At 52.6% G+C, this 23671-nt stretch overlaps 2 protein-coding genes and 1 long non-coding RNA gene across 8 annotated transcripts in view; 1 reads left to right on the forward strand and 2 right to left on the reverse strand.

Annotated features, from left to right (window-relative positions):
• Positions 1 to 1053: 1053 nt before the first annotated feature.
• On the reverse strand, positions 1054 to 14129 carry HES6 (hes family bHLH transcription factor 6). 3 transcript variants are annotated; one of them, XM_059884652.1, is made up of 6 exons: positions 12360 to 14129; positions 12186 to 12272; positions 12014 to 12095; positions 7730 to 11788; positions 5895 to 6098; positions 1054 to 5113 (listed from the first exon to the last, which is right to left on the reverse strand). In XM_059884652.1, the coding sequence occupies exons 1-4, from the start codon at positions 12438 to 12440 to the stop codon at positions 11361 to 11363; spliced, it is 678 nt and encodes a 225-aa protein (XP_059740635.1). In that variant the 5' UTR covers positions 12441 to 14129; the 3' UTR covers positions 1054 to 5113; positions 5895 to 6098; positions 7730 to 11360.
• Positions 14119 to 20829, forward strand: LOC132344956 (uncharacterized). The gene is made up of 2 exons (XR_009494042.1): positions 14119 to 14671; positions 20218 to 20829. It is a non-coding gene; the product is annotated as an uncharacterized lncRNA (long non-coding RNA).
• The window catches only part of PER2 (period circadian regulator 2), a 42723-nt gene continuing 36612 nt past the window's right edge, over positions 17561 to 23671 (reverse strand). For 2 of the 4 annotated variants that reach the window (XM_024987696.2, XM_024987697.2), the window contains one exon: positions 17561 to 19818. In XM_024987696.2, the coding sequence (XP_024843464.1) occupies positions 19627 to 19818 (192 nt within the window). In that variant the 3' untranslated portion in view covers positions 17561 to 19626. The remainder of the gene's footprint in view (positions 19819 to 23671) is intronic. The other 2 variants (XM_059883534.1, NM_001192317.1) reach the window with 2 other exon arrangements.

Raw genomic sequence — 23671 nt, forward strand, 5'->3', positions numbered from 1 at the left:
GTCGGACATGACTGAGCGACTGAACTGAACTGAATTGGTTTGAGTCCTTATTTTCAGTTCTTTTGGGTTTTTGCCTAGGAGTGGACTTGCTAGGTCATAAAATAGTTTTAGTATAACTGTCTACTACTACTACTACTACTAAGTCGCTTCAGTTGTGTCTGACTCTGTGTGACCCCATAGACAGCAGCTCACCAGGCTCCCCCATCCCTGGGATTCTCCAGGCAAGAACACTGGAGTGGGTTGCCATTTCCTTCTCCAATGCATGAAAGTGGAAAGTGAGAGTGAAGTGGCTCAGTCATGTCCGACTCTTCACGACCCCATGGACTGCAGCCCACCAGGCTCCCCCGTCCCTGGGATTCTTCAGGCAGGAGTATATAACTTTCTGGAAACTATCAAACTGTTTCCCACAGTGACTATAGAATTTTACATTCTAAACAACAATTGATTTCTCTATATTTGAAACAAAACTTTATGTATACCTACCTGTGAAATGTTAAAGTTCATATTAATTTAAATATATTTGTAATAATTATATAATTCATTAAATACATATTTTAAATGTATACTAAATTGTTTTAGACAAATATGGTATCTGTAGTATCTACAAAGTCAAATGGTGTAATACTTCAGAAAAGAAGAAAAATATATGCAGAAATGCATCAAAATAATAGGGGACAATTACAGATTGGAGTAGAAAAACAGCATTCCAGCAACTAAAAATGAGGGTTTCTTAACACTGACATTATTAGAACAGAACTACCATCAAATTCAGAGTTAAAGATTCTTATTTGGGAAATAAAGAGAAATATTAGAAATTTCAGTGAGTGTGAGCAAAAGAAAGAAGATGCCATTTTGAAATACATTTTTAACAGTTTTATATTATGGTTGCTACTTTGTGATAATAAAAATGATTTTAATACAACACCGACCCAACAAAGGAAAAGGGTATATTTTAGAGAAGCTATTTTAAAGAAGCTATTTCACATGATGGCCAAAGATTCTTCCAAATTTTTTTTTTACTATTATAATGGCAAATAAATTCACTGTGACTGGTTCATTTATTCACAAGTGTCTTTATTTTTTGTGCATGTTTCCCCACAATAATACAACAGAATCAAATTTTTGTAACCATGAAAAAGGTTTCAAATATTAGAAAAATTTAGACAGAAGCTGTGACCTTGAAAATTTGATGTCTCATTGTGATGCTGTCTAAAATGGGAAGTGTTTCTGAAAAATATTCAAACTGACAGTTTAATAGATGATGTTTTGCAGAAGATGACAAAATCAAAGAAACAAAAATCACAATATATTGAGTGGTTTTAGATGTTACACTTTGAAGAAAACAATTTAAATCTTAAGAGAATCACAGGAAATTGTTGGAAATCCATGTGCCTGGTCTAATAAAATTCAAAACAAGTATACCATGTTACAAGCAAATCACATGAGTTCTGAAATACTGTCAATAATGGAGCAAGTACTTTTTATTTTTTGCTTGTACACAAGATGTAGCCCATCGTGAACAAGCATGTCTGACCACGAGATCTGCTCACATGAAGAACAATGTCATAACAATAAAGTAAGTTGTACTGACTTCATTGAAATGAAAGATGAAACTTTCTAAGTCTAGCTTATGAAATTAGAGGTTGGAAATAAAATTTAAAATGCCTGTGGCCAGGTATAGTCTAATGGAGAAAATATAGCCTGTTATACAAGAGTTTATAAGACATTTTGCCCCCAAATATGATTATGCCAAATTTGTGCTTCCTCAGCTCATAAAAATATGCATAAATGCTGCCCTGGGAAATCAAATGTTAACCATTTTTTAGCATTTATATATATGTATATGGATACATATAATATACATATATATTTTGTGTGTGAAGTTTTAAAAATGGATGCACAGATGGGATATTCTTATGTCTGTTCTAAAATCTACATTAAAAACACATCCAGATATCCCGTGAGGATCAAGATTAAATGTAAACAAGGTATTTCATATACAAAGGCACTTATACTGAAATATATATTAAATGAAAAGCATACATCAAAAGCATCTTGGCACAAATGCATTATTTTATACAATCTGTGTAGGATGTTATTATAAACCAGTGTAAAAGTTAATGTTTATACAATTAAAAAAAAAGACTATACATTGTTGTACTCTTAGCAGAAGGCCTTTACCTTTGCTTAGAAATAACAGAAACTTTCAATGTTTGATTAATGTGAAATCTTAGCAAAAGATATGGGCTACTGTTTGAACTTTATGAAAGGCAGCTATGCTCACCACTATCTTACCAATGCTGCACTTGAATTTTAAAATTAAAGTATAAAAATTGGAAATGAATCACTAGATGAGTGTCAATTATTATAAAACTGCATATCAAATAGAAATTAAAGAAACTATAGATGCCTTAATTTTCACATTGTAAATGATTATATGAAAAAGTGTCTTACATTTTGAATTTTTAAATGGAGAAAAGTTTTCTACGGATAACTCTTACACAAAGCAGTCACTTACTTGACTCAAATATCCTAAATCCTATATATCCATCTGATATAGTTTTAAGCAGCATGCAGCATCAGTTATTAAATAGTGTTTGCATCTTCTAAGGCTGATTCACAAATTTGTTTAGTGCAATACTTTCCAATTTGAACATGGCCTTGAGAAGGTTGTTAGCATTCCCAGTCACCATGTCATCCTATAAGACACTTCAGTAAGCTGCAGTAAATGAAAAATTAAGATCACTTCATCAAAAGAAATTAGCATGGCAATTCTCTCCTTTCAAAACAAGGTAAGTAGTAGACTTCGGAAATATTGATGAGTTCATTTCCACTAAAACCAGGAAAGCAAGATTATTGGTTGGTTTTTGTATAAATAAACTATTTTGATATATCTACTTTTCATTTTTCAACAGGTTGTTAACTACTTCGGTGTTCTGGGAAAAAAAATATTAGCCATTAAAAATAATTCCCTTTTGCTTTAGGCTCCAGTATTAAATCTGTGGTAGCTCAGATGGTAAACCATCTGCGTGCAATGGGGAAGACCTGAGTTCAATCCCTGGGTTGGGAAGATCCCCTGGAGAAGAAAATGGCAACCCACTCCAGTACTCTCGCCTGGAAAATTCCATGGACGAGGAGACTGGTGGGCTACAGTCCACGGGATCACAAAGAGGCGAGCAGGGCTGAGCGACTTCACTTAGTACCTTTGTGCCAGTATCACAAGGAGGTCACAGAGTGGTTGCCTCTGAGTGGACTGGGGGTCAACCAGTCTGGGGTAATGGGAACACTCAGTATCTCGATAAGGGTCTGAGTTACAAGAATGCATACACTTGTCAAAAGAGTGAATGTTCACTTACAAGCCGGGCATTTCATTGTTTTATATTAAAAGACTATCACTAATGAACTCTAGTTAATGTACATGCTTAAGTATGTAGGGGCAAGCACATTTGAGGCTAAAATTGATTTTGAATGCATCAAAAATAAAATGAATTAAAAGATGGTTGCCTAGATATAACAGTCTAGTAAAACGTGAGTGGGATCATCGGCAGTGGGCGTGCAGGTGTGTAGTGAAAAATCCCTTCCACTTTGTGCTTGCAAATTTCCATAACGTGTCGAGGAAAAAGGGGCTGAGTCCTCTCCTTTTTGCTCCCAGTGCTGGCCCACCTGAGGGCTGCTCCGGTCCGGGACTGAGCCTGGCTCCCCTTGCCCGAGTGTCTCCAGGGGTCAGTGCTGGGGCACAGTGTCCCCAGAGTGGAGTGGTCAAATGCCAAGGGGCTGGATGGAGCCCGGGAGGATAAGCAGGACCCAGGGCTGGCCCAGGGGAGGGGTGGCGAGGGGCGGGGCCTGGGGCCCTTCTTCCCGCCTTCCCTCCCCCTTTCCTTCCATCTTGTCAAGCCAGGGCAGTCAAGGTTGGCAGGTTTGCCGGTAAAGAAAGAGCCAGTCCTTTTTAACTTACACAGCCCACAAACAGAAAAACAGCATGAGGTGCCAGCTCCTGGCGGGCCCTGGGCAGGGGACACCAGACAGGGACACCATGCAGCTTCGGGACACCATGCGGCTGGGGCCGCCCTGCCTCACCCAGCCCCTCTGGCTCGGCCTCCTGGGGCACCCGGGGCGCCCAGGCCTTGGCGGAGGCTCTTCCCAGGCTCTCACCAACACCGAGATTTAGCTGTGGTTCAAGCCTTGACTGTGTGGCTTGTGCGGGCCCCTATGCTTCCTTCTCGGATTTCCCCTGTTGCTCCTCCACTCCGCGGAGACTGGGGGCCTGATCCTGCTCTGATAAAAATGCAAACAGCTCCTGAGCTTAAGGAAAGCGGCTCTGTCTCCCGGAGGAGGCGGGAAAACCTAGTAAGCAGAGGCCCGGGGAGGGCTGACGCAGGGGCGGCATGGACAGAACAGTGTCCACAGCGCACCCTACAACTCTCTGGGTACATCTATCTCAGGGTGCGACAGCCCAGGCTACAGTTTCTAAAACGAGAGAAAAACACACAATTGTCACACTGGACACAGTATGACCATCTCTGGAGACCCAGGCCTGGGGGATGGTAGGAAGAGCACAGAGTGGGGCGGGGGTTTGGCCCCCAGGGGCCCCCACTGAATGAGCACCCTGCGAGGCCCCCCAGGGTGAGCAGAATCTAACAGCACAGAGGGACAAGCTGCCATTGCAGACGGGGGTCACGGGGGGCCTGTCCCCCCGGGGAGGTGCGCTCTGAAGAGGCCCACGTGGCCAACGGATTGAGCCCTCCGGCAACATGGAGAAAAGGATGACGTTCCCCTAGTAGCTCGTGAGGAGCCGAATCCCGCCAACGTGAGTGAGCCTGGACCCTCCAGGTGGAGCCTGTGCACGGGCCACAGTCCCCGCCGACACCCGGGTACAGCCTCGCAAGACCTCGAGGCAGAAGCCCCAGCCGGTCTTGGCTGGATCCCCGACCCTCAGAAACTGAGATAACAGAGCTGCGTGGCCCTGCCACGCGCTGGGACAACAGACCGCCGTCTCATCCTCTGCGCTGTGAGCTCCCTGCTCTAGGGCCCAGGGAAGGCAGGGGGCGCGTGGGGACTGGACCGCGTGGGAGTCTGCCCAGCCTTCCAACTGCCAGGGAGCTGGTCCGGGAAGCTGTTGGAAGAGGAGAGGTGATGCAGGGAGGCCGACAGGAGGCAGGAGGGAGGTGAGGAGGCTCCAGGAGGGCGCCCCCAAGCCTAGCCCTCAACGGGATGGGCCCTTGTGCTCTATTCCAGCCCCCCTCCTCGGACCCTCCTGGTTCTCCAGCCATGGGGACTAGATTCCCACAGGAAAGTCCTCCTCCATCTGTCCTGCAGGGCTCCCAGGCCACCTCCTCCAGGAAGCCTTCCTTCAGGAGCCTGCTGTCAGAGGCCACCACACCTTTTCTCAAACCCCCAGCTCTCCTGTTCTTCTCCCATGGCCTTTGTTCCTCAGACACGAATGCTCAGGAACTGTCTGCTCCTCTAAAATCACATTTTCCTTAAGGGCAAGGCCCCGCTCCCCCGCACATGGTACAATCGTCTGCCCTCCTCCTGCTTACAGGGTGCAGGCTGCCCCCTGAGACTTGTTCTCAGCTTCTCCAAAGCAGGGGTGCCTCCTGCTCCTCCACCCCGGACCCTCCTCGGCCTGCAGAGGGGCCTGGTGGGGAGGCCTGGCTACAGACCGGGTCCACAGGAAAGTCTGCGGGGAAACGCGCAGAGCTGGGCTCCACCGGGGTTTCTGGGCTCGCGGCCCACCTGCAGCGGTGAGGGGCCATCTGTGCCCACGTGCCAGCTCGCACGAGAAGGGTGCCTCTCCCTCCTGACCTGGGCCAAGCATAACCGGCAGACCCTGTGCTCCTGCACTAGGGGCTCCCCTGCCCCTCAGCGGTGTCCACGGGGCGGCCCCTGCTTACCCATCCGAGTCAGGACCAGCAGGCCGGTCTGTGCGCAGCGGGGAAGAAACGGGGTGCGGACCACTGTGCCTCCTGCGGCTCTCCTCCTGCCTCCCCAGGGCTCACCTGGTACAATCGGCACGTGTCCTCGGTGCCCCCGAAGCCCTCTAGGCAGGGGGACTGTGGCAGCCTGGACACCTTCCTGGGAAGCCAGGCGCTCAGAGCCTGCGGCGGAGGGGCAGGGAGGGGGCGTCACGTGGACTGGAGGCGCATGGCCGCCCCCAGTCAAGCCCACCCCACGCTGGGAGGAGAAGGAAGGCTACAGGAGAGGCCAGAGCAGAGGAGAGGCTGGGAGAGTCCAAAGAATGGGGAGGACAAGAGGGAAGAGGATGACGTAAGAGGCAGGAAAAGAAAGAATGAAGGAGGCAAAACAGTGGGAGGGGCAGAGGGGTGAGTGGGTACAGAAAGGGGATTTGGAAGGGCTTTACTCCCACCAGGGCTTCCTGGTGGCTCAGACGGTAAAGCATCTGCCTGCAATGTGGGAGACTCGGGTTGGATCCCTGGGTTGGGAAGATACCCTGGAGAAGGAAATGGCAACCCACTCCAGTACTCTTGCCTGGAAAATCCCATGGACGGAGGAGGCTGGGAGGTTACAGTCCATGGGGTCACAAAGAGTCAGACATGACTGAGGAACTTCACTTTCTTTCTTTGCTCCCACAGTCGCACTTCATGCGCAAAGCAAAGCCAGTGCTATTGTTAAGGCCATCTGAACCCTAACCCACTCCTTCCCAGGACAGCCACTGGCTTTTGTCCCCATCCATGAACATCATCCATTCTCCGCTCAAAACACAACCTACAGAGAGAGTTGTCCTCTATAATCAACTTACTGAAATCTGCACCCTGCTTCCACACCATAACGCCCTGTCCCCATGACCTGATTTATAATTTTTCTTGGCACGAACATACCATCTGCCAGAGCATGTATTTCTTGTCTGTCTCCCTCATTACAGTATAAACTTGAGAAGAAACTTTAGCCACTAGAATGCTGTGCGCTGTGCTCAGTCGTGTCTGTCTCTGTGACCCCACGTGACCGGAGCTCCAGAGAGGACTGGGAGAAGCCAGGGAGACCACAGAGCAGTAAGTCTAAGGCAGATGTGGGCTGCAGCAAGATGTCCAGGGTGGGCTGCAGAGAACAGCCCTGTCTACAGCTTGAGAAGGAATGGGGGAAGAGGAAGCAAGAAAACTGGACAGAGAACAGTGTCTTAAGAATGACAGTCTTGATAGTGTCGGATGCTCTAACATTTAGGACTTCACCAGAGACTGCCAGAAGCTTCCAGTAGAATGGTGGGAAATGGAAAATGGTGAAATTTTGTTAGGGGCAAGCAGGTGAGGAAATGAAAAAAGTTTAAGAATGGAGACTATTCTCAAGAAACCTGTGAAGGAAGAAACAGGCAGACAGTTAACTAGGAGAGACCCGATTAAGTCTGAACAAGTTTCCTGGGATGGAGCTGTCGGGGTGACAGAGACCATGGGCTGGCGATTGACTGAGATGTCTAAGAGACATACACAATTTCCCCAGATTAAGCTGGGGTGGGATCTGGAGGGGAGAGGAAGATGGTGCCTGAGTGTCATCTGTCGACAATGGAGGGGTAGAATGACAGCAACTAGGAGCAGAACAGATACGGCCAGAGTTACCATCTTTGGGCGGGGCGGGGGTCAACTTTTTATACCGGGATGGAAAAGCAAAACAGCCTGGGAGCTCCCAAGAGGAGCTAAAAGGCTCTGGGTCATCCGTTTTAAAATCTTATCCCTCCTCCTTTCAGACCCACTTAAGCCCAGGAACTGTCTTTAATTACCTGATGAGCTCCGCGTGTCTCTGGCTTGTCCTTTGCTAAGCACCTCCTGGATTGTCGACCTCTGGGATGTATTTTAGCAGCCTGGGGCCTCTGTGGGTTCTTGTTTGTCCAGTTCCTCGACAGTAAGGCTCTGGTCGGTCTCATCTCTGTGATCGCTGCACATAACAGGTGCTCACTGCAATTGTAGAGTGAACGCTGGGCAGAGCTGAGGCGCGGTCACCAAACGGTCTGTAAAACTCGTCTTTCCTCCTCGAGAAAACTGCTTCCATGTCACAGCCTGAAACGACCCCCTTCTTCCTCGACACCAGTCGCTGTCGGCTTTGGTCGCACTTCCCGAGAGGCCGGGGCGCTTTTAATACTCCCGACGGCCAGGTCTCCAGGTGGCCCGAAGTGGTCGGGGGCCCTGAGCTGGAGCCGCGGGCGGAAGGCCAGAGCGGCTGGGCGCCGGCGCCTTCATCGCTCCCTTTCCTGGTCCCGAGGATGCGTAAGGGACTGCAGCCCGGCCTCTACTGATCGCAGAGCCGCTTAACCGACCGCGCGAGACCCCCGGGCGCCGTTGGGTTCGTTGGGCTCCTGTTGGAGCTCCAGGCAGCGGGGGGAGGAGCCACCAAGCCGCAGAGGCCCCTGGGAGTCGTAGTTCTGACACTGCCTGCAGCGTCCTCAGGGAAAGGGAGATCAAAGGGCTGGAACTACATTGTCCAGAACTCACCGCGTGAGCGTGAGGGCGTGGCGGGGGCGTGGCCAAGAGTCTGTCGCCTCCGAAAGCTCCGAAAGTGTCCGAGCGCCTCTGGGTGCTTCCCGAATACCTCCGAGCGCCTCCGAGAGCCTCCGGGTGCTTCCAATACCTACGAGCGCCTCGAGGGCCTTCGAACATCTCTGAGCTCCAGCGTCCGACAGCAGGGCGCCTCCGAACGCGTTTCTGAGCGGGGTGGGGTGAGGGGCGCGGACGGACGAAAATCAGTTGTTCTTTGGCGGTGGTTTGTGATGCCCATCTCACGTCTAAATGTCAACACTGAGTAGACAGGAGAATGCAGGGAGATCAACAGGATGGAAATGGACTTGAGCTCGAGGGCACTTGCTATTGCTAAGTCACTTCAGTCGTGTCCGACTCTGTGTGACCCCATAGACGGCAGCCCACCAGGCTCCCCCGTCCCTGGGATTCTCTAGGCAAGAACACTGGAGTGGGTTGCCATTTCCTTCTCCAATGCATGAGAGTGAAAAGTGAAAGTGAAGTCGCTCAGTCGTGTCCAACCCTCAGCGACCCCATGGACCAAAGCCTACCAGGCTCCTCCATCCATGGGATTTTCCAGGCAAGAGTACTGGAGTGGAGTGCCATTGCCTTCTCCGTGAGGGCACTTGGATGTAACCAAATAAATGGACCAGATGGGCTTACTGGGCAGGGGTGACAGGGAACATTTCTGAACTCAACATTCAGAAAGCTAAGATCATGGCATCTGGTCCCATCACTTCATGGCAAATAGATGGGGAAACAATGGAAACAGTGACAGACTTTATTTTGCGGGCGCTTCAAAATCACTGCAGATGGTGACTGCAGCCATGAAATTAAAAGATGCTTGCTCCTTGGAAGAAAAGTTACGACCAACCTAGACAGCATATTAAAAAGCAGAGACATTACTTTGCCAACAAAGGTCCATCTAGTCAAAGCTATGGTTTTTCCAGTGGTCATATATGGATGTGAGAGTTGGACTATAAAGGAAGCTAGGAGCTGAAGAATTGATGCTTTTAAACTGTGGTGTTGGAGAAGACTCTTGAGAGTCCCTCGGACTGCAAGGAGATCCAACCAGTCTATCCTAAAGGAAATCAGTCCTGAATATTCATTGGAAGGGCTGATGCCGAAACTCCAATCCTTTGGCCACCTGATGTGAAGAACTGACTCATTTGAAAAGACCCTGATGGTGGGAAAGATTGAAGGCACGAGGAGACAGGGAAGACAGAGGATGAAATGGTTGGATGGCATCACCAACTCAATGGACATGAGTTTGGGTAAACTCCAGGAGTTGGTGATGGACAGGGAGGTCTGGCGTGCTGCAGTCCATGGGGTCACAAAGTCGGACATGACTGAGTGACTGAACTGAACTGATTTTTATTATTATTTTTGACGACACACATCATGTGGGATCTTAGTTCCCTAACCAAGGATTGAACCTGTGCCCCGAGAGTTGCAAGCACAGAGTCTTAACCACTGGACCACCAGGGGAACTCCAGGGAGAGACGTTTAAAAGCAAAGGTACACACTGGACAGGAGACCTAGGTGTGAGTCCTAAACTGTCACCCCTTGACTAGGCATGGGCCCTGCCAACCCTAAGAGAAAACAAGAATAAGCTTGGGGTTCTGGAGCAGGAGATGTGGGGGCTGGGCTCCTTGTGGCAGGGACTGCAATCAGCTGACCGCATGACCTGCAGGCCCTGACCCAGCCCAAGAGGGTGGGCTCCCTACACCCCAGCTGCCTGTATCCCTCCTTCCAGGGTTGCTGACCTCCTGGGCTCAACTTGGCCTAAAGTCCAAACTGCCTGGGCCATGAACTGGGTGAGTCTCTGTGTCCCTGAGGTCAACGGCAATGGGGGAGCTCGCTCTTCAGTAGAGAAAAGTAACCACCTAAGTGGACAGATGTCTGCACCACGCTCATGGACCCAGCAGGCTTCTGAAAGAAACTTCCACACCACGTGGCTAGCAGTCAGGCATCAGTTTTATTCCCGGAAGTTCACAAACAAGAGAATGGTCTGGGAACCAGCCGTTTCCCTTGTCCTTAGTGACTCTGGAGACAAACTCCATGCTTGAGTTTCCATCACCAGAACACACACAGTTCCCAGGGAGAGCAGGCCAGGTCCAAGGACCTGCAGGGGAAACCCACGTGGAATGGCCTGGCCTCAGCGAAGTGGAAGCACTGTCCACCACGAGATGGACCATGGGGCGTCCATCACCACTGCCTCTACACTTCGTTGTTGGTTGGCAGTGAGAAGTTTTAAAACCACTCACGGCATTAGATGTGGGGAAAATGTGCTTGGCTTTGTATTTATGCATTTGACTGACACCTTAATAACACCACAGCATTCAGCAATACTTCAGAAGGGTAACTAAGTCTCCAGAATGCTTTATTTAACACAATTGTAACCATCGATGACAACCTAATACACAAGCTCAAGTGTGCTAAATGCAAGACATACCGAGAACACTGTTCTCTGTGGCAGCTCTGGGCAATCCTGCAGAACGCCTCCCGCGTGTCCTGGCTGAATGGCCAGGGCTGCCAGGGCCTGAGGTCTCCTTCTGCCAGGACACTAGTGCCCAGCACCGAGGAGAGGCTCAGCTCCATTCCATCACCTCTGTCCCCAGACCCACAGGGTGCCTGAGAAGTCTGGGGCAGGCGAATCCCAGAGAATCCTGGGAGCCCTACAAGATTCCTCCTCCCTCCACCCACCAGAGGGCTGGGGCGGGGGAATGCATAAACATTCTTCCTGCAAGTAAAAAGGGGCCTGGCTGGACTGGTTATGCGGGACTGAACAGCAGGACGGGGAAATATCCAGAACCCTGCCCGCCACATCTGGACCCCAGGGAGGAGGGAACGGAACCTGGGAAGGCAGGGCCCACCCCGCGGGCCCCAGGTTGGCGTTGGTCACCAAGGCCTCCAGACACTCTGGGCCAAGCGGGCAGAGGTCAGGCTGCCCAGGGCTGCGGGCACCGAGTCAGTCCCCTCGGCAGGCGGGGCCCGGCTCAGTTCAGCCTCGGGGACCTCCTCCAGGTCTGAGGACTGGTCGTCCCCGGAGCCCCGAGGGCTGGGCAGCGGGGACTCCAGGGCACCTCCTACGAGCCAGTTGCTCCGCCCGGGAGCTGCGGGCGGCGCGGACAGGGCGTCCCCCAGCAGATCGCGGAAGCTGCTGCCCTCGCGCAGCGGCATGGACTCGAGCAGGTGGTTCAGGAGCTCGGCGGCGACGGTAGCGTCAATGGCCTGGCACGTGGACACGAACGTGTGCACTTCGTGCATGCACTGGATGTAGCCGGCGGCGAAGCGCTCGCTGGCTTCCGCTTGCAGCTGCTCGCGCTCTGCGCTCCGAGATGGGAGGGGAGAGAGCCGCGCCGGGTCCAGTGAGCGGCGAACTCTGTGGCCTGGCCCGGCCCGCCCGCCCCGCGGGGACGAAGCTCACCCAGTAGACGCGAGGGGCGCCCCCTGCCCCGGGCCGGGGAAGTCCTCGGTGGAGCCGCGCCGCGGCAGGCCGGGCGAACGCTCCCCACGCACCCCCGCCCGCCGCGCTAGCGGCCGCCACTCACCGCGCGCCCGGCCCCGCAGCGCGCCTTGCACGCGCCGCACCGTGAGCTCCAGCACCTCGGCGTTCTCTAGCTTGGCCTGCACCTGCGCCGCCGGGGAGGGGAGGTGAGGCGAGGCCGGCCCGCGGGCCCGCAGACTCTAGGCATCCCCCATTCCCGACCCCGCTGGCCTCACCTCGGCGCCCGCCAGCAGCAGCCGCAGCTCCTGCAGGCTCTCGTTGATCCGTGCACGCCGCTTCTTCTCCACCAGGGGCTTCCGGGCCTGCGGGAAACAAGCAACTGAGTCCCGGCCCTGCGTAGCCCCCCGAGCCCTCTCTCTCCCTCGCCCATCCGCGGATACAGCCAGCACCTTGCGGTCCCCGCGCGCCTCGCAGCCGTCCTCATCCTCCCTGCCCGCGCGGTCCCGGCCCGGCGCCAGGAGCGGGGCCATGACGCGCACCGCCGGGAGCCCGGCGAGCGCTAGAAGCGAGCGCGCCCCTCGCCGCGCAAGGCCCACAGCCGCCGCCCTCGTCCACTCGCGTCTGCCGAGGCGTCCTCGCACCAGCCGCCGATCCCGCTCCTTTTATAGCGCCTTATTTGCATCTCAATACGCCAATTGCTTGTGCGGGCCAATGGCAGAGGCCCCTTTGTCCGGCCCTGCCGCCGGGGTCCGCCAGCAGCTGGCGGGGCGTGGCCTGCAGCCGGGGACTAGCGGGGTGGGCGGGGGGGAAGCCCAGCTGGGCCTCCGAGCGACCCCCGCGTTGGCGGGGGCTGTGGGCACCCGAGGGGGCGATGACCACGAGGGCTGTGGCCCCGGGTGCGCTTGTTTACCTCCCGACCCTGAACAGGTCTGCTGCGCGCGCGAGCAGGAGCGCACCCATCCGTTCATCCATCCATTCGCGCTTGACTTCCTTCACCTAAGATGCCACGGGAGGGGGACCTTTCAGCGCGCGTGCTGGGGTCCTGGAGGCTAGAGCCACAGCAAAGACCGAGGTCTCCGAAGCTGGAGGGGGCCACAGGTCCGGTCTGGGGAGGCTGTAGAGTCCCAGGGAGGTGAGGGCTTTAAGGGCAGCAGGGGTGGGAGCGAGCCCCTGGCCCCTCTCGTTTCTAGCGGACTTGTGGGCCCTCATACCAGGGTCTCAACGCCGCCTGCAGCCTGCTCGGGGATCCTAGTGGGGCGGGGTCCGCAGGCCCGCCCTCAACAGCTCCATCTCTTGGACCTCTTTCTCTGGTCATTGGTCCTTTCCCGGTCCTCATCGCCCTCCCATCTCCTTCTCGGCCCCTTCGCTCCCCGACCCCCTTTCACCTTCTTTCCCCCTCCCTCTCCTCCCTCAATATACCAACCGCCGCCCGGCCTTCCCTCCCCCGCCCCTCCCCCACCTTATCTGGTTTTCACCACCTACCCCCTCCCACCCCCCGTCCCCAACCCAAGCTCGCCCTGCCCCATCCTGCCCTCCCTGCCCACCCACCCTTCCCTGTTCCCACACCCCTTTCCGTTCGGCCCGGCTCCCCTCCCCAGCCCCTGGGCTCCCTCTCCCCCCAGTCCTCCCCCTCCCTCCCCCGCCCCTCGCCGGGCTGGCGGAGGCCGCCGTCTGGTCCCCGTAACTTGATGCCCGTGACAGTTGGCAGCTGCAGCCGCTTCGGCAGAGAAAAGCGGCAGCCCAGCCAAGAGCGACAGGTGTTGGCCGCGCCTTTGTCTCGGCCGCTTTGTCACCAGGGCGGGCGCGGGGGTGGGTGCGCCTGTGTCCGCCAGACGACCGCCACCCCCAGGGCCGGCCGCCCATCTGCCGGCCCGGCCTCTTTGAGGGTGGGGTGCGTGGGCGGTGGGGTGGCACCCTGGGGACCCCAGCCTGGCCCCAGTGCCGAATGCCTAGGTCCACGCCCTCTCCTGGCAAAGCCGGGACACCGATTTGCCTTCAGGCGGTCAGGGCTTATACCGGGCACACAGAGAGCCTTATACCTGGAGCGCCTGGAATCTCCCTTAAAGGGCTCCTTCCCTGCTGTTCAGGCCGAAGCTCCGTTTCCATCTTCCCGGTGGAAGGACCTGCACCCTTGCCGGATCTGCTGCTTCCCTCCTGGGACTGGGACTGTCAGGGTCTGGTTCTGTGCCCCTCCAGGTTATAAGCATACTTGGCTAGGGGTACTCTAAGCAGGACCCCGTCACAACCCCCAGCACAGAGCCTGGTGAAGCAGAAGCCCTTGGGTGGGGAGGGAAGATAGAGCATCCGGAGCCTAGCTGGAGGAAGCAGGGGAAAGAAACATCCAGGGACGGCAGGTGGCCAGGTGGCAGGACTGGGCTACAGACGCCCACCTGGGCCCCCACTATCTGAAAATGGTTCTGGCAGCCCTTCTGGTGTCTACTTCACTTCAGGTTCCCCGTCAGAGGGATCTCCACAATAGGACAGGCTTGATGAGAGTTCTGATGGTTCCCAAAGGTGGCTTGGCAGGTAAAGAACCCTCCTGCCAATGCAGGAGACACAGAAGACTCAGGTTTGATCCCCCGGTCTGAAAGATCCCCTGGGGAAGGGAATGGCAACCCACAACCCACTCCAATACTCTTGCCTGGAGAATTCCATGGACAGAGGAGCCTGGTGGGCTACAGTCCGTGGGATCGGTACAAGGAGCTGGACACGACTGAGCGACTAAGCACAAGCAAGGCCGGCTCACCTCTGTGAGCCCCAGGTAGGTAGGGACTCTGGGACTCGGGGCCTCCCTGGGCACCTGTTCTGCTGGTCCTCACTTGGCTGTCTCTTTGCTTTTCTGTGAGCAGGGTGCTGATGCACCCCCAGCCCTGCACTGCTCACCCAGGCAGGAACCTGCTCCTCTCCTCCAAATGCCCTGAGTGCTTTCCGGTCTCCCTCATAAGCTACGGGGGAGAAAGCTTAGCTCTTGTTCTCCCATCCTCCCCTGCCTGATCAGAAACTTGACTGCCCTTCCCCCTCCTAGTGGAGGGCCAGACAGAGCACAGAAGGGGCTTGAGTAGTGGAACCCGAGAGAGCCCATAGCTGGCCTGGAACTTCACTTTTCTTCACCATTTAGACAGCACCCCAGGGAGCAAGATCCCACCCCCACGCCCAGGAACGGCAGTTAAGTTAGCCCTACTTTGAGGAACTCAGATATGGAAAAACCAACTCCATGGTATTTCTTACACTCTTGACTCTTAGCCCTCCCATTATTGATTGTATTGTTTGAATAAGATCAAACAAGTATTTTAGAATGCTCTCCAGGATAGGCACTTTATATTGGAACAAGATGATGGGGATTCTGGGGAAGGGCTCTGGAAAAAGACTGTCTTTTCCTGATTCGATGGGGAACTGGAAGTGCAGGAAGAGTGATAAAGGCCAACGGTGCAAACGAGAAGTGAAAGGCAACTCGGCTCACAGTAATACGGCTCACAGCGTTTCAAGATTTAGAGTCAATCTACGAGTGAGTGAAGGTCACTAAGTCGTGTCTTTCTATAGATTGATCAAAAAAGCTCAATGGTGGTTGTGGGATATAAAGCTAACTTTGTAAATACAAAAGGACAGGTGACAGCTATCAGGAGAAGACGGCTGAGCAAGGGCTAAGGATCTCCAAAGCCTGATCCTACATGGGGTCGGGGGCCTTGAGGAATGCTGTCTAGAATTGAAGGAAGGAGAATTCAGCCCTGGGACATGCCTCAGTCTGAGTCACCTTGGGACAAAAAGCAGAAGTATAGAGTAGGGTTGGAGAAGGAAACGACAACCCACTCCAGGATTCTGGCCTGGAGAATCCCCTGGACAGAGGAGCCTGGCAGGCTACAGTTCATGGGGTTGCAAAGAGCTGGACACAACTGAGCGACTAAACCACCACCATAGAGTAGGGTGTGATGTGTGAGTCAGCAAAATCCTCCTCCAGCAAAATCCTTCCGGTTAGACCAGAAGTTGCCCAAGGCCTCATCTTTGAAGCCAGCCTCAGTTTCCTTTAGTGGGTCCACTGGCTGGTGGGCCTGGCCTCTCCCTCCCAGAAACCCGACTGCTCCATCTCAGGACCAGCACGCCCTTTCTCTCTCCCTGTACATGGCCTCCCCTAGCAGACCCACTTCCTGCCATTTGTTGCTTGGACTGAGCCCACCTTCAAAGGTTGCCTGAGCACAGACTTCCTGAGCATTTGGGCTCTTTGATCCCCATATCCAAAGACAGAGCCCAACAGAGGCTGGGCAGGGCAGCAGTGGCCACAGGGGGACCAGTTAGCGGCAGGGGTGGCAAGCCATAAAATCTGCAGGGAACAAAGGCGGTGGCCAGCCTATGGATGTCCAGGCCCCTGGCGGGCAATCAGCCCAGTGGCTTGGAGAAGCTCCTTTTGGTTTGGAAATAAAGGGGAGGGGTGCCCTTGGGGTTAAACGGTGGATAAAAACGCAGCTAAATACCCTGAAGTCTCTCAGAATTTCAGTGAAGCAGGCAGATCTCCACATCTGGCCACTGAGGGGGTCTGCAGAGGCCTCTAGGTCCACTGGAAGGACTTAGCCTCCCCACCCCCAATCACCACCTGGATCCAGGCAGCCAGGACGGGAGGTGAGAGTCGAGCCTTCCTCCTGCTCAGGGAGCTTTGGGAACGCTAGGCACCAGGTCTGGGACCCATGACATGGTCTGGTATGAAGTGGGAGGTAGGGAGAAGCAGCCCCCGCTGTTTTGACCAGGCCCTGCAAGGTCTCGCTGCGGTGGGAGGAAGCACGGGGGTGGGGCGGGGTAGGAGGAGACTGTGCCGCGCCTCCTGTGTCACCTCTGGTGGAGACACGAGGCCCGTCTGGCCTCAGATCCTTCTGACCTTGCTGCCTTCAGCCCTGGGCCAGTGCGCAGGCAGCCAGCCCCCGTGGGACAGATTACCCAGAGCAGGCGGGGAGAGAGAGGAGCAGGTGCCCGGGTTCACCGCAGAGTGGGTGCGAGTACCAGGGGCCGAGCTGAGTAGCCCTACTCCCCATCTGTCAGTGAGAGACCACGGAGGGGCTGGACTCCAGGATTAGATCTACAGCAGGGAGTCCCCTACAGCTCAGGCGGTAGAGTCCGCCTGCAATGCAGGAGACCCAGGTTTGAGCCCTGGGTCGGGAAGATCCCCTGGAGGAGGGCGTGGCAGCCCACTCCAGGATTCTTGCCTGGAGAATCCCATGGACAGAGGAGCCTGGCAGGCTACAGTCCACGGGGTCGCAAGAGTCAGACACGACTGAGCGACTGACACTACACTACAGGGAGTTCACTGGGGTAGGGGCTGCGTGTCACACACACACACACACACACACACACACACACACGACCGGAGGGGGTCGGCAAGAGGCACACTGCGTGGGAGGAGGTGAGGGTGCCTTGGAGACAGCATAGTTCCTAAAGCAGAATTTCTAGGGTTCGTCTTAGAAAAACCACCTGATAATCTTTGCCTCTATTCAGGTTCCTATTCCTCTGTGCTCTATTAAAAATACAGAAGTAAAAATAGGGACTTCCCTGTGACCCAGTGGTTGAGAATCTGCTTCCATTGCAGGGGGCACAGGTTTGATCCCTGGTCCAGGAACTAAGCAAGATCTCACACACCGTGCAGAAAATAAATAAACAGAACTCAGGCTCCTATTTCTCTGTGCTATATTAAGAATATACAAAATAAAAATATACTTGCTTTATTTACCAATTTTCTAAAAAGCAAAAAAGTCATAAAAAGACACAAGCAGTCCAACAAACATACAGCACTGGGTGAAGAAAGTCTGGCTTGAGCATAAACAAACCACTTGTCCGGCAAGGCTTGACATATTGTTACACAGACTCTGAGAGCTTATTTACATACCTTTTCAGGAATATATTAAAAAGAAGGCTCAGTTTAAAATTGAGAAGAAGTCTTGATAACACCCACGGAAGCACACACACTAGAGAAAACAAGACCGGGTGCGTGTTGGCGCCATGTAAACGGTTTCACAAGCTGCTCGTGCTGTCCACTCCTCAGCACACGCCGAAGCTACGCGGCTCGTGCTGTCCACTCCTCAGCACACGCCGAAGCTACGCGGCACTTAATCAACGAACAGACAGAAACAGTAAGATAATGCTGATGGTAAACATTCAGTAACAGGAGAGAACCTTTTGGCAGTTCAGGTAAAGTCAATGCAACCTTGACTGTCCCTTGATGATCTGACTCAGGCAAGAAGCAGTTTGTAGCATCTGATCTCCACACACACAGACTACACCTCGCCTTGGGGATCTGAAGCTTTTATGTTTAAAAAAATAATTAAACTTTTTGCGTTTATGAAAAGTAAGATTGATATTCAGGCATAAAATAATTTCACTAAGAAAACCAACTGGATTACAAGGAGGCTTCACCTATTCTAGGAGCTGCTTCTCCATCAAAGGATGGGCAGAGGGGGAAAAGCTGCTTTCTTTGAAGTTGCTACAGACTCTGCAACTGTAAGTCAATCATTTCATCACGGGCAGCTTCTCATTCACTCCAGGGACCAGTATAACATTTTTTCTAAGCTATCTTTGGGATATACGATGCGATATGAGGTTTTGCAAAAAGGTGAGCAGTCTGGTCTCACTCTTTCCCGGGTGTCCTGTTTACCTGAAAGCGCCAGCGGCAGCAGGGGACATCACCGCAGAGACCAGAAGCGACATCAGTGAGCCAAGGCTCATGAAAAGGTGCGGGCGCCCTGGGAAACACAGACTCGGTGCCCAGCTCATCCAGGAGGAGTGGCTGGCTCGGCTGGGCCAGAGCTGACGCCTGGGAAGTGCCAACGACGGATCAACATGCGTTGAGTTCCAAACGTGGCGGTCACGGCCTGGCTAGGAGGGCCACGTGCCAAGAAGAGGATGAGCGGCAGCACGTTTTCACTGATAGGTGGGCCATCCTGGTCTGAGCAGGATGCACGGATGATGCAGCAACACCCAGAAGGGTCTGTGTCATGTTTCTGAGGATGTGTAATTTCCGTGGTGGAGCTGGTCACAGGAACCTGTCGGCTTCTTTCATCCAGAGTGAGCAGTTCCACTTTATTCGCCCTGGACATACACTCTGTCAGATGAAACGTTTGCTGCAACTGCACTGGGAGCTGAAGCGGCGGGTTTGTCAAACTACACATCATTTAATGCGAAACGTTTTGAAAAGGAGGTTTTTGAAAGAAAATAAGCAGAGGCTGTGATCTCCACTTGGTGGGTTTCAAAAACATCTAGTCTGACTAAATATTTCAGAGAAAAAGCCGCCCCCAGAGAGGACAGTATTTGATTTGATCCAAACACAAACACAAACGCTGGGCGAGCCCTGGACCACTGCTCCTCAGCGCGGAGCCCCTGGGACCCTCGGGCAGGTGGGCGCAGCCTGGGCCACGCCTGGGACAGGCCACGGGAGCCAGCAGACCCAGGACAGCCCGTCCGAGGACTCCTGGGGGCGCTCAGCTGCTTTCCCAACACAAAGAGGCAGGCAGTGTTTCTCGAGTTAAATAGTGAAGGTCTCGTTCCCCTGTCCCCTTACACCCTATATTTGTATTTTATTCATAAATATAAAATAGCGTTTCTTTGCAAATGTCTCCATAGTTTTAAATCACCCCTTCAGAAAACTATGGTTTTTTTTCTAAAACAAAAAAAGCCACGAAAGTGTATCTGTCCGTCTCACCGGAGACACGCGCGAGAGCCTTCCCCTCCTCAGAGCACGGGCTAGCGGACCTCACTGGCAGCGCTGCTGCCCTGGGGAAGTGGGTTGCACCTGCCGTTCGTTTCTGGGCCTTGGGGGGGTCTACTCTCCTCTTCTTTGGTCTCTGTCACTTCGCTGAGCCCTGGTGTCGGGATGTCTTCCTCATATGACACACAGAGGTTGTCCTCTCCCTCGTTTTCACAGTAAACACATCCCTTAAAAGAAAAATGTAAATCAGTAATAAAAGTGAGATCTTTGGTACAAACAGTTCAGTCTGAATGAGGCGCAGGTGACCAGGTGTCCGCCGTGAGGCTGCTGGCAGGCGAGGAGGCGCCGCTGGGCCGTGGGACCCCCGCTTGCTTCTTCCCGAGGAGTCCCTGATCCGAGTCCCCTGGGAACCTTATCTGAGAGGCAGCTTTGCACAGTGAGACAGAGGGCATCAGCCAGAGGCCCTGGTCCCAGCTCTTCCTCCTCCTGCCTGTGTGACCTGGAGTGGCACTTACCTTCTCTGACCTCAGTTTTCTAATCTGTAAAATGGGACACCAACAAGCTACCGACTTATTTGTTCCTCTCCCTGTTGAACACCTATCTGTTAAGCATCTGTTGTGTTCCAGGCTCGTTCTAAGAACCAGGATTCATCAGTGAAGAGAGAGGAAAATCCATATCCCATTGGAGATCTCCTAGTAACCGGAGGAGAGGTGCTCCAAGGTGTGTTATAAGACAGGAGGTGCTGGGCTGACGTGGAACGAGGCCCGTGTCATTTTACAGTCGACGTTCAGAAAAGGCCGCCAACAGCAACTGTAGTGGCTTTAACATGCGCCCAAAAGTTTTTTGACATTCGTTCCTCCAAAGGTGGAGGCCTGGACTCTGACATGCCTCTAACGAAGTAGAGGTGATGCAGGTGGTCACAGAACCCCAGCCTCCCGGCCCCATGCCCTCGGGGGAGGCTGGGATCTTGTCCCGAGGACACATAAGCAGCGCCATGGTCAGATCCACGCGGCAAGAAGCAGAGGCATCCTGCCAATAGCCAGCCCCCACGAGCATCGTGGGAGGGACCCCCCTCGGAAGCAGATCCCCCAGCTCCGGTCCTGCCCCCAGAGGCAGGAGCCCAGCCATTATCTTGCCTCCACCCTTAGGAGAGGCCCCGAGCCAGAACCACCCAGCTAAGTGGCTCTTAAATTCCAACCCAAAGAAACAGTAGAGAAAATAAACGGTTCTTATTCTAAGCTACTAAGTTTGGGGGTTATTTGTTGTGCAGCAGTAAATCAACTGGGGCTTCCCTGGTCCCTCAGATGGTAAAGAAACTGCTTGCAATGCAGGAGACCCAGGTTCAATCTCTGGGTTGGGAAGAGCCCCTGGAGGAGGGCATGGCCACCCACTCCAGGATTCTTGCCTGGAGAACCCCATGGACAGAGGAGCCTGAAGGGCTACAGTCCACAGGGTCACAGAAGAGTCGGACACGACTGAGCGACATACACACACAGTGATGGTAGATCAATAACACAACTGTGAGCAGAAAGACAAGGAGGCCAGAGCGAGCCGCGTGTCAGTGTGAGGAGGGGGATCCCAAGCAGAGGGCAGGGCAGGCACAAAGGCCTGGGGCAGGAGCCTCGTGGTGGTCTTCAGGGAATAGCCAGAGAGGAGGGAACGCAGGGGTATGGGGGTTGTGGGGAGGGGGCGACACAGTTTAACGGCTTCATGGCACTTTCCTCTGCCTGTGATCATGGGTTGGAGACCCCGGGTGGGCCCAGGGCTGGGGAGCAGAAGGCAGCTGACAGTCCCACTGAAGCAGCGGCTGGAGGCGATGGGGAGCGGCTGCTTTCCATCCCCCTGGAAGGTCAGGCCAGCGTGCCCTGCCGGTGGACTGGATGAGGGTATGAGAGGAGGGGAGTCCAGGCCCATGGTCTGAGCAAGTGGGGTGGCACGGAGTTGCCCTGGAGTGGGCGGGAAGATGCTGTAAAGAGCAATATTGCATAGGAACCTGGAATGTCAGGTCCATGAATCAAGACAAATTGGAAGTGGTCAAACAAGAGATGGCAAGAGTGAATGTCGACATTCTAGGAATCAGCGAACTAAAATGGACTGGAATGGGTGAATTTAACTCAGATGACCATTATATCTACTACTGCGGGCCAGAATCCCTCAGAAGAAATGGAGTAGCCATCATGGTCAACAAAAGAGTCCGAAATGCAGTACTTGGATGCAATCTCAAAATGACAGAATGATCTCTGTTCGTTTCCAAGGCAAACCATTCAATATCACAATAATCCAAGTCTATGCCCCAACCAGTAACGCTGAAGAAGCTGAAGTTGAACGGTTCTATGAAGACCTACAAGACCTTTTAGAACTAACACCCAAAAAAGATGTCCTTTTCATTATAGGGGACTGGAATGCAAAAGTAGGAAGTCAAGAAACACCTGGAGTAACAGGCAAATTTGGCCTTGGAATACGGAATGAAGCAGGGCAAAGACTAATAGAGTTTTGCCAAGAAAATGCACTGGTCATAGCAAACACCCTCTTCCAACAACACAAGAGAAGACTCTACACATGGACATCACCAGATGGTCAACACCGAAATCAGATTGATTATATTCTTTGCAGCCAAAGATGGAGAAGCTCTATACAGTCAGCAAAAACAAGACCAGGAGCTGACTGTGGCTCAGACCATGAACTCCTTATTGCCAAATTCAGACTTAAATTGAAGACAGTAGGGAAAACCACTAGACCATTCAGGTATGACCTAAATCAAATCCCTTATGACTATACAGTGGAAGTGAGAAATAGATTTAAGGGCCTAGATTTGATAGATAGAGTGCCTGATGAACTATGGACTGAGGTTCGTGACATTGTACAGGAGACAGGGATCAAGGCCATCCCTATGGAAAAGAAATGCAAAAAAGCAAAATGGCTGTCTGGGGAGGCCTTACAAATAGCTGTGAAAAGGAGAGAAGTGAAAAGCAAAGGAGAAAAGGAAAGATATAAGCATCTAAATGCAGAGTTCCAAAGAATAGCAAGAAGAGATAAGAAAGCCTTCTTCAGCGATCAATGCAAAGAAATAGAGGAAAACAACAGAATGGGAAAGACTAGGGATCTCTTCAAGAAAATCAGAGATACCAAGGGAACATTTCATGCAAAGATGGGCTCGATAAAGGACAGAAATGGTATGGACCTAACAGAAGCAGAAGATATTAAGAAGAGGTGGCAAGAATACACAGAAGAACTGTACAAAAAAGATCTTCATGACCCAGATAATCATGGTGGTGTGATCACTCATCTAGAGCCAGACATCCTGGAATGTGAAGTCAAGTGGGCCTTAGAAAGCATCACTACGAACAAAGCTAGTGGAGGTGATGGAATTCCAGTTGAGCTATTTCAAATCCTGAAAGATGATGCTGTGAAAGTGCTGCACTCAATATGCCAGCAAATCTGGAAAACTCAGCAGTGGCCACAGGACTGGAAAAGGTCAGTTTTCATTCCAATCCCAAAGAAAGGCAATGCCGAAGAATGCTCAAACTATCGCACAATTGCACTCATCTCACACGCTAGTAAAGAGATGCTCAAAATTCTCCAAGCCAGGCTTCAGCAATATGTGAACCGTGAACTTCCTGATGTTCAAGCTGGTTTTAGAAAAGGCAGAGAAACCAGAGATCAAATTGCCAACATCTGCTGGATCATGGAAAAAGCAAGAGAGTTCCAGAAAAACATCTATTTCTGCTTTATTGACTATGCCAAAGCCTTTGACTGTGTGGATCACAATAAACTGTGGAAAATTCTGAAAGAGATGGGAATACCAGACCACCTGACCTGCCTCTTGAGAAATCTGCATGCAGGTCAGGAAGCAACAGTTAGAACTGGACATGGAACAACAGACTGGTTCCAAATAGGAAAAGGAGTACGTCAAGGCTGTATATTGTCACCCTGGTTATTTAACTTATATGCAGAGTACATCATGAGAAACGCTGGACTGGAAGAAGCACAAGCTGGAATCAAGATTGCCGGGAGAAATATCAATCACCTCAGATGTGCAGATGACACCACCCTTATGGCAGAAAGTGAAGAGGAACTAAA

The sequence above is a fragment of the Bos taurus genome, chromosome 3 (assembly GCF_002263795.3).
Source record: "Bos taurus isolate L1 Dominette 01449 registration number 42190680 breed Hereford chromosome 3, ARS-UCD2.0, whole genome shotgun sequence".
In the NCBI taxonomy this organism is placed as follows: Eukaryota; Metazoa; Chordata; class Mammalia; order Artiodactyla; family Bovidae; genus Bos; species Bos taurus.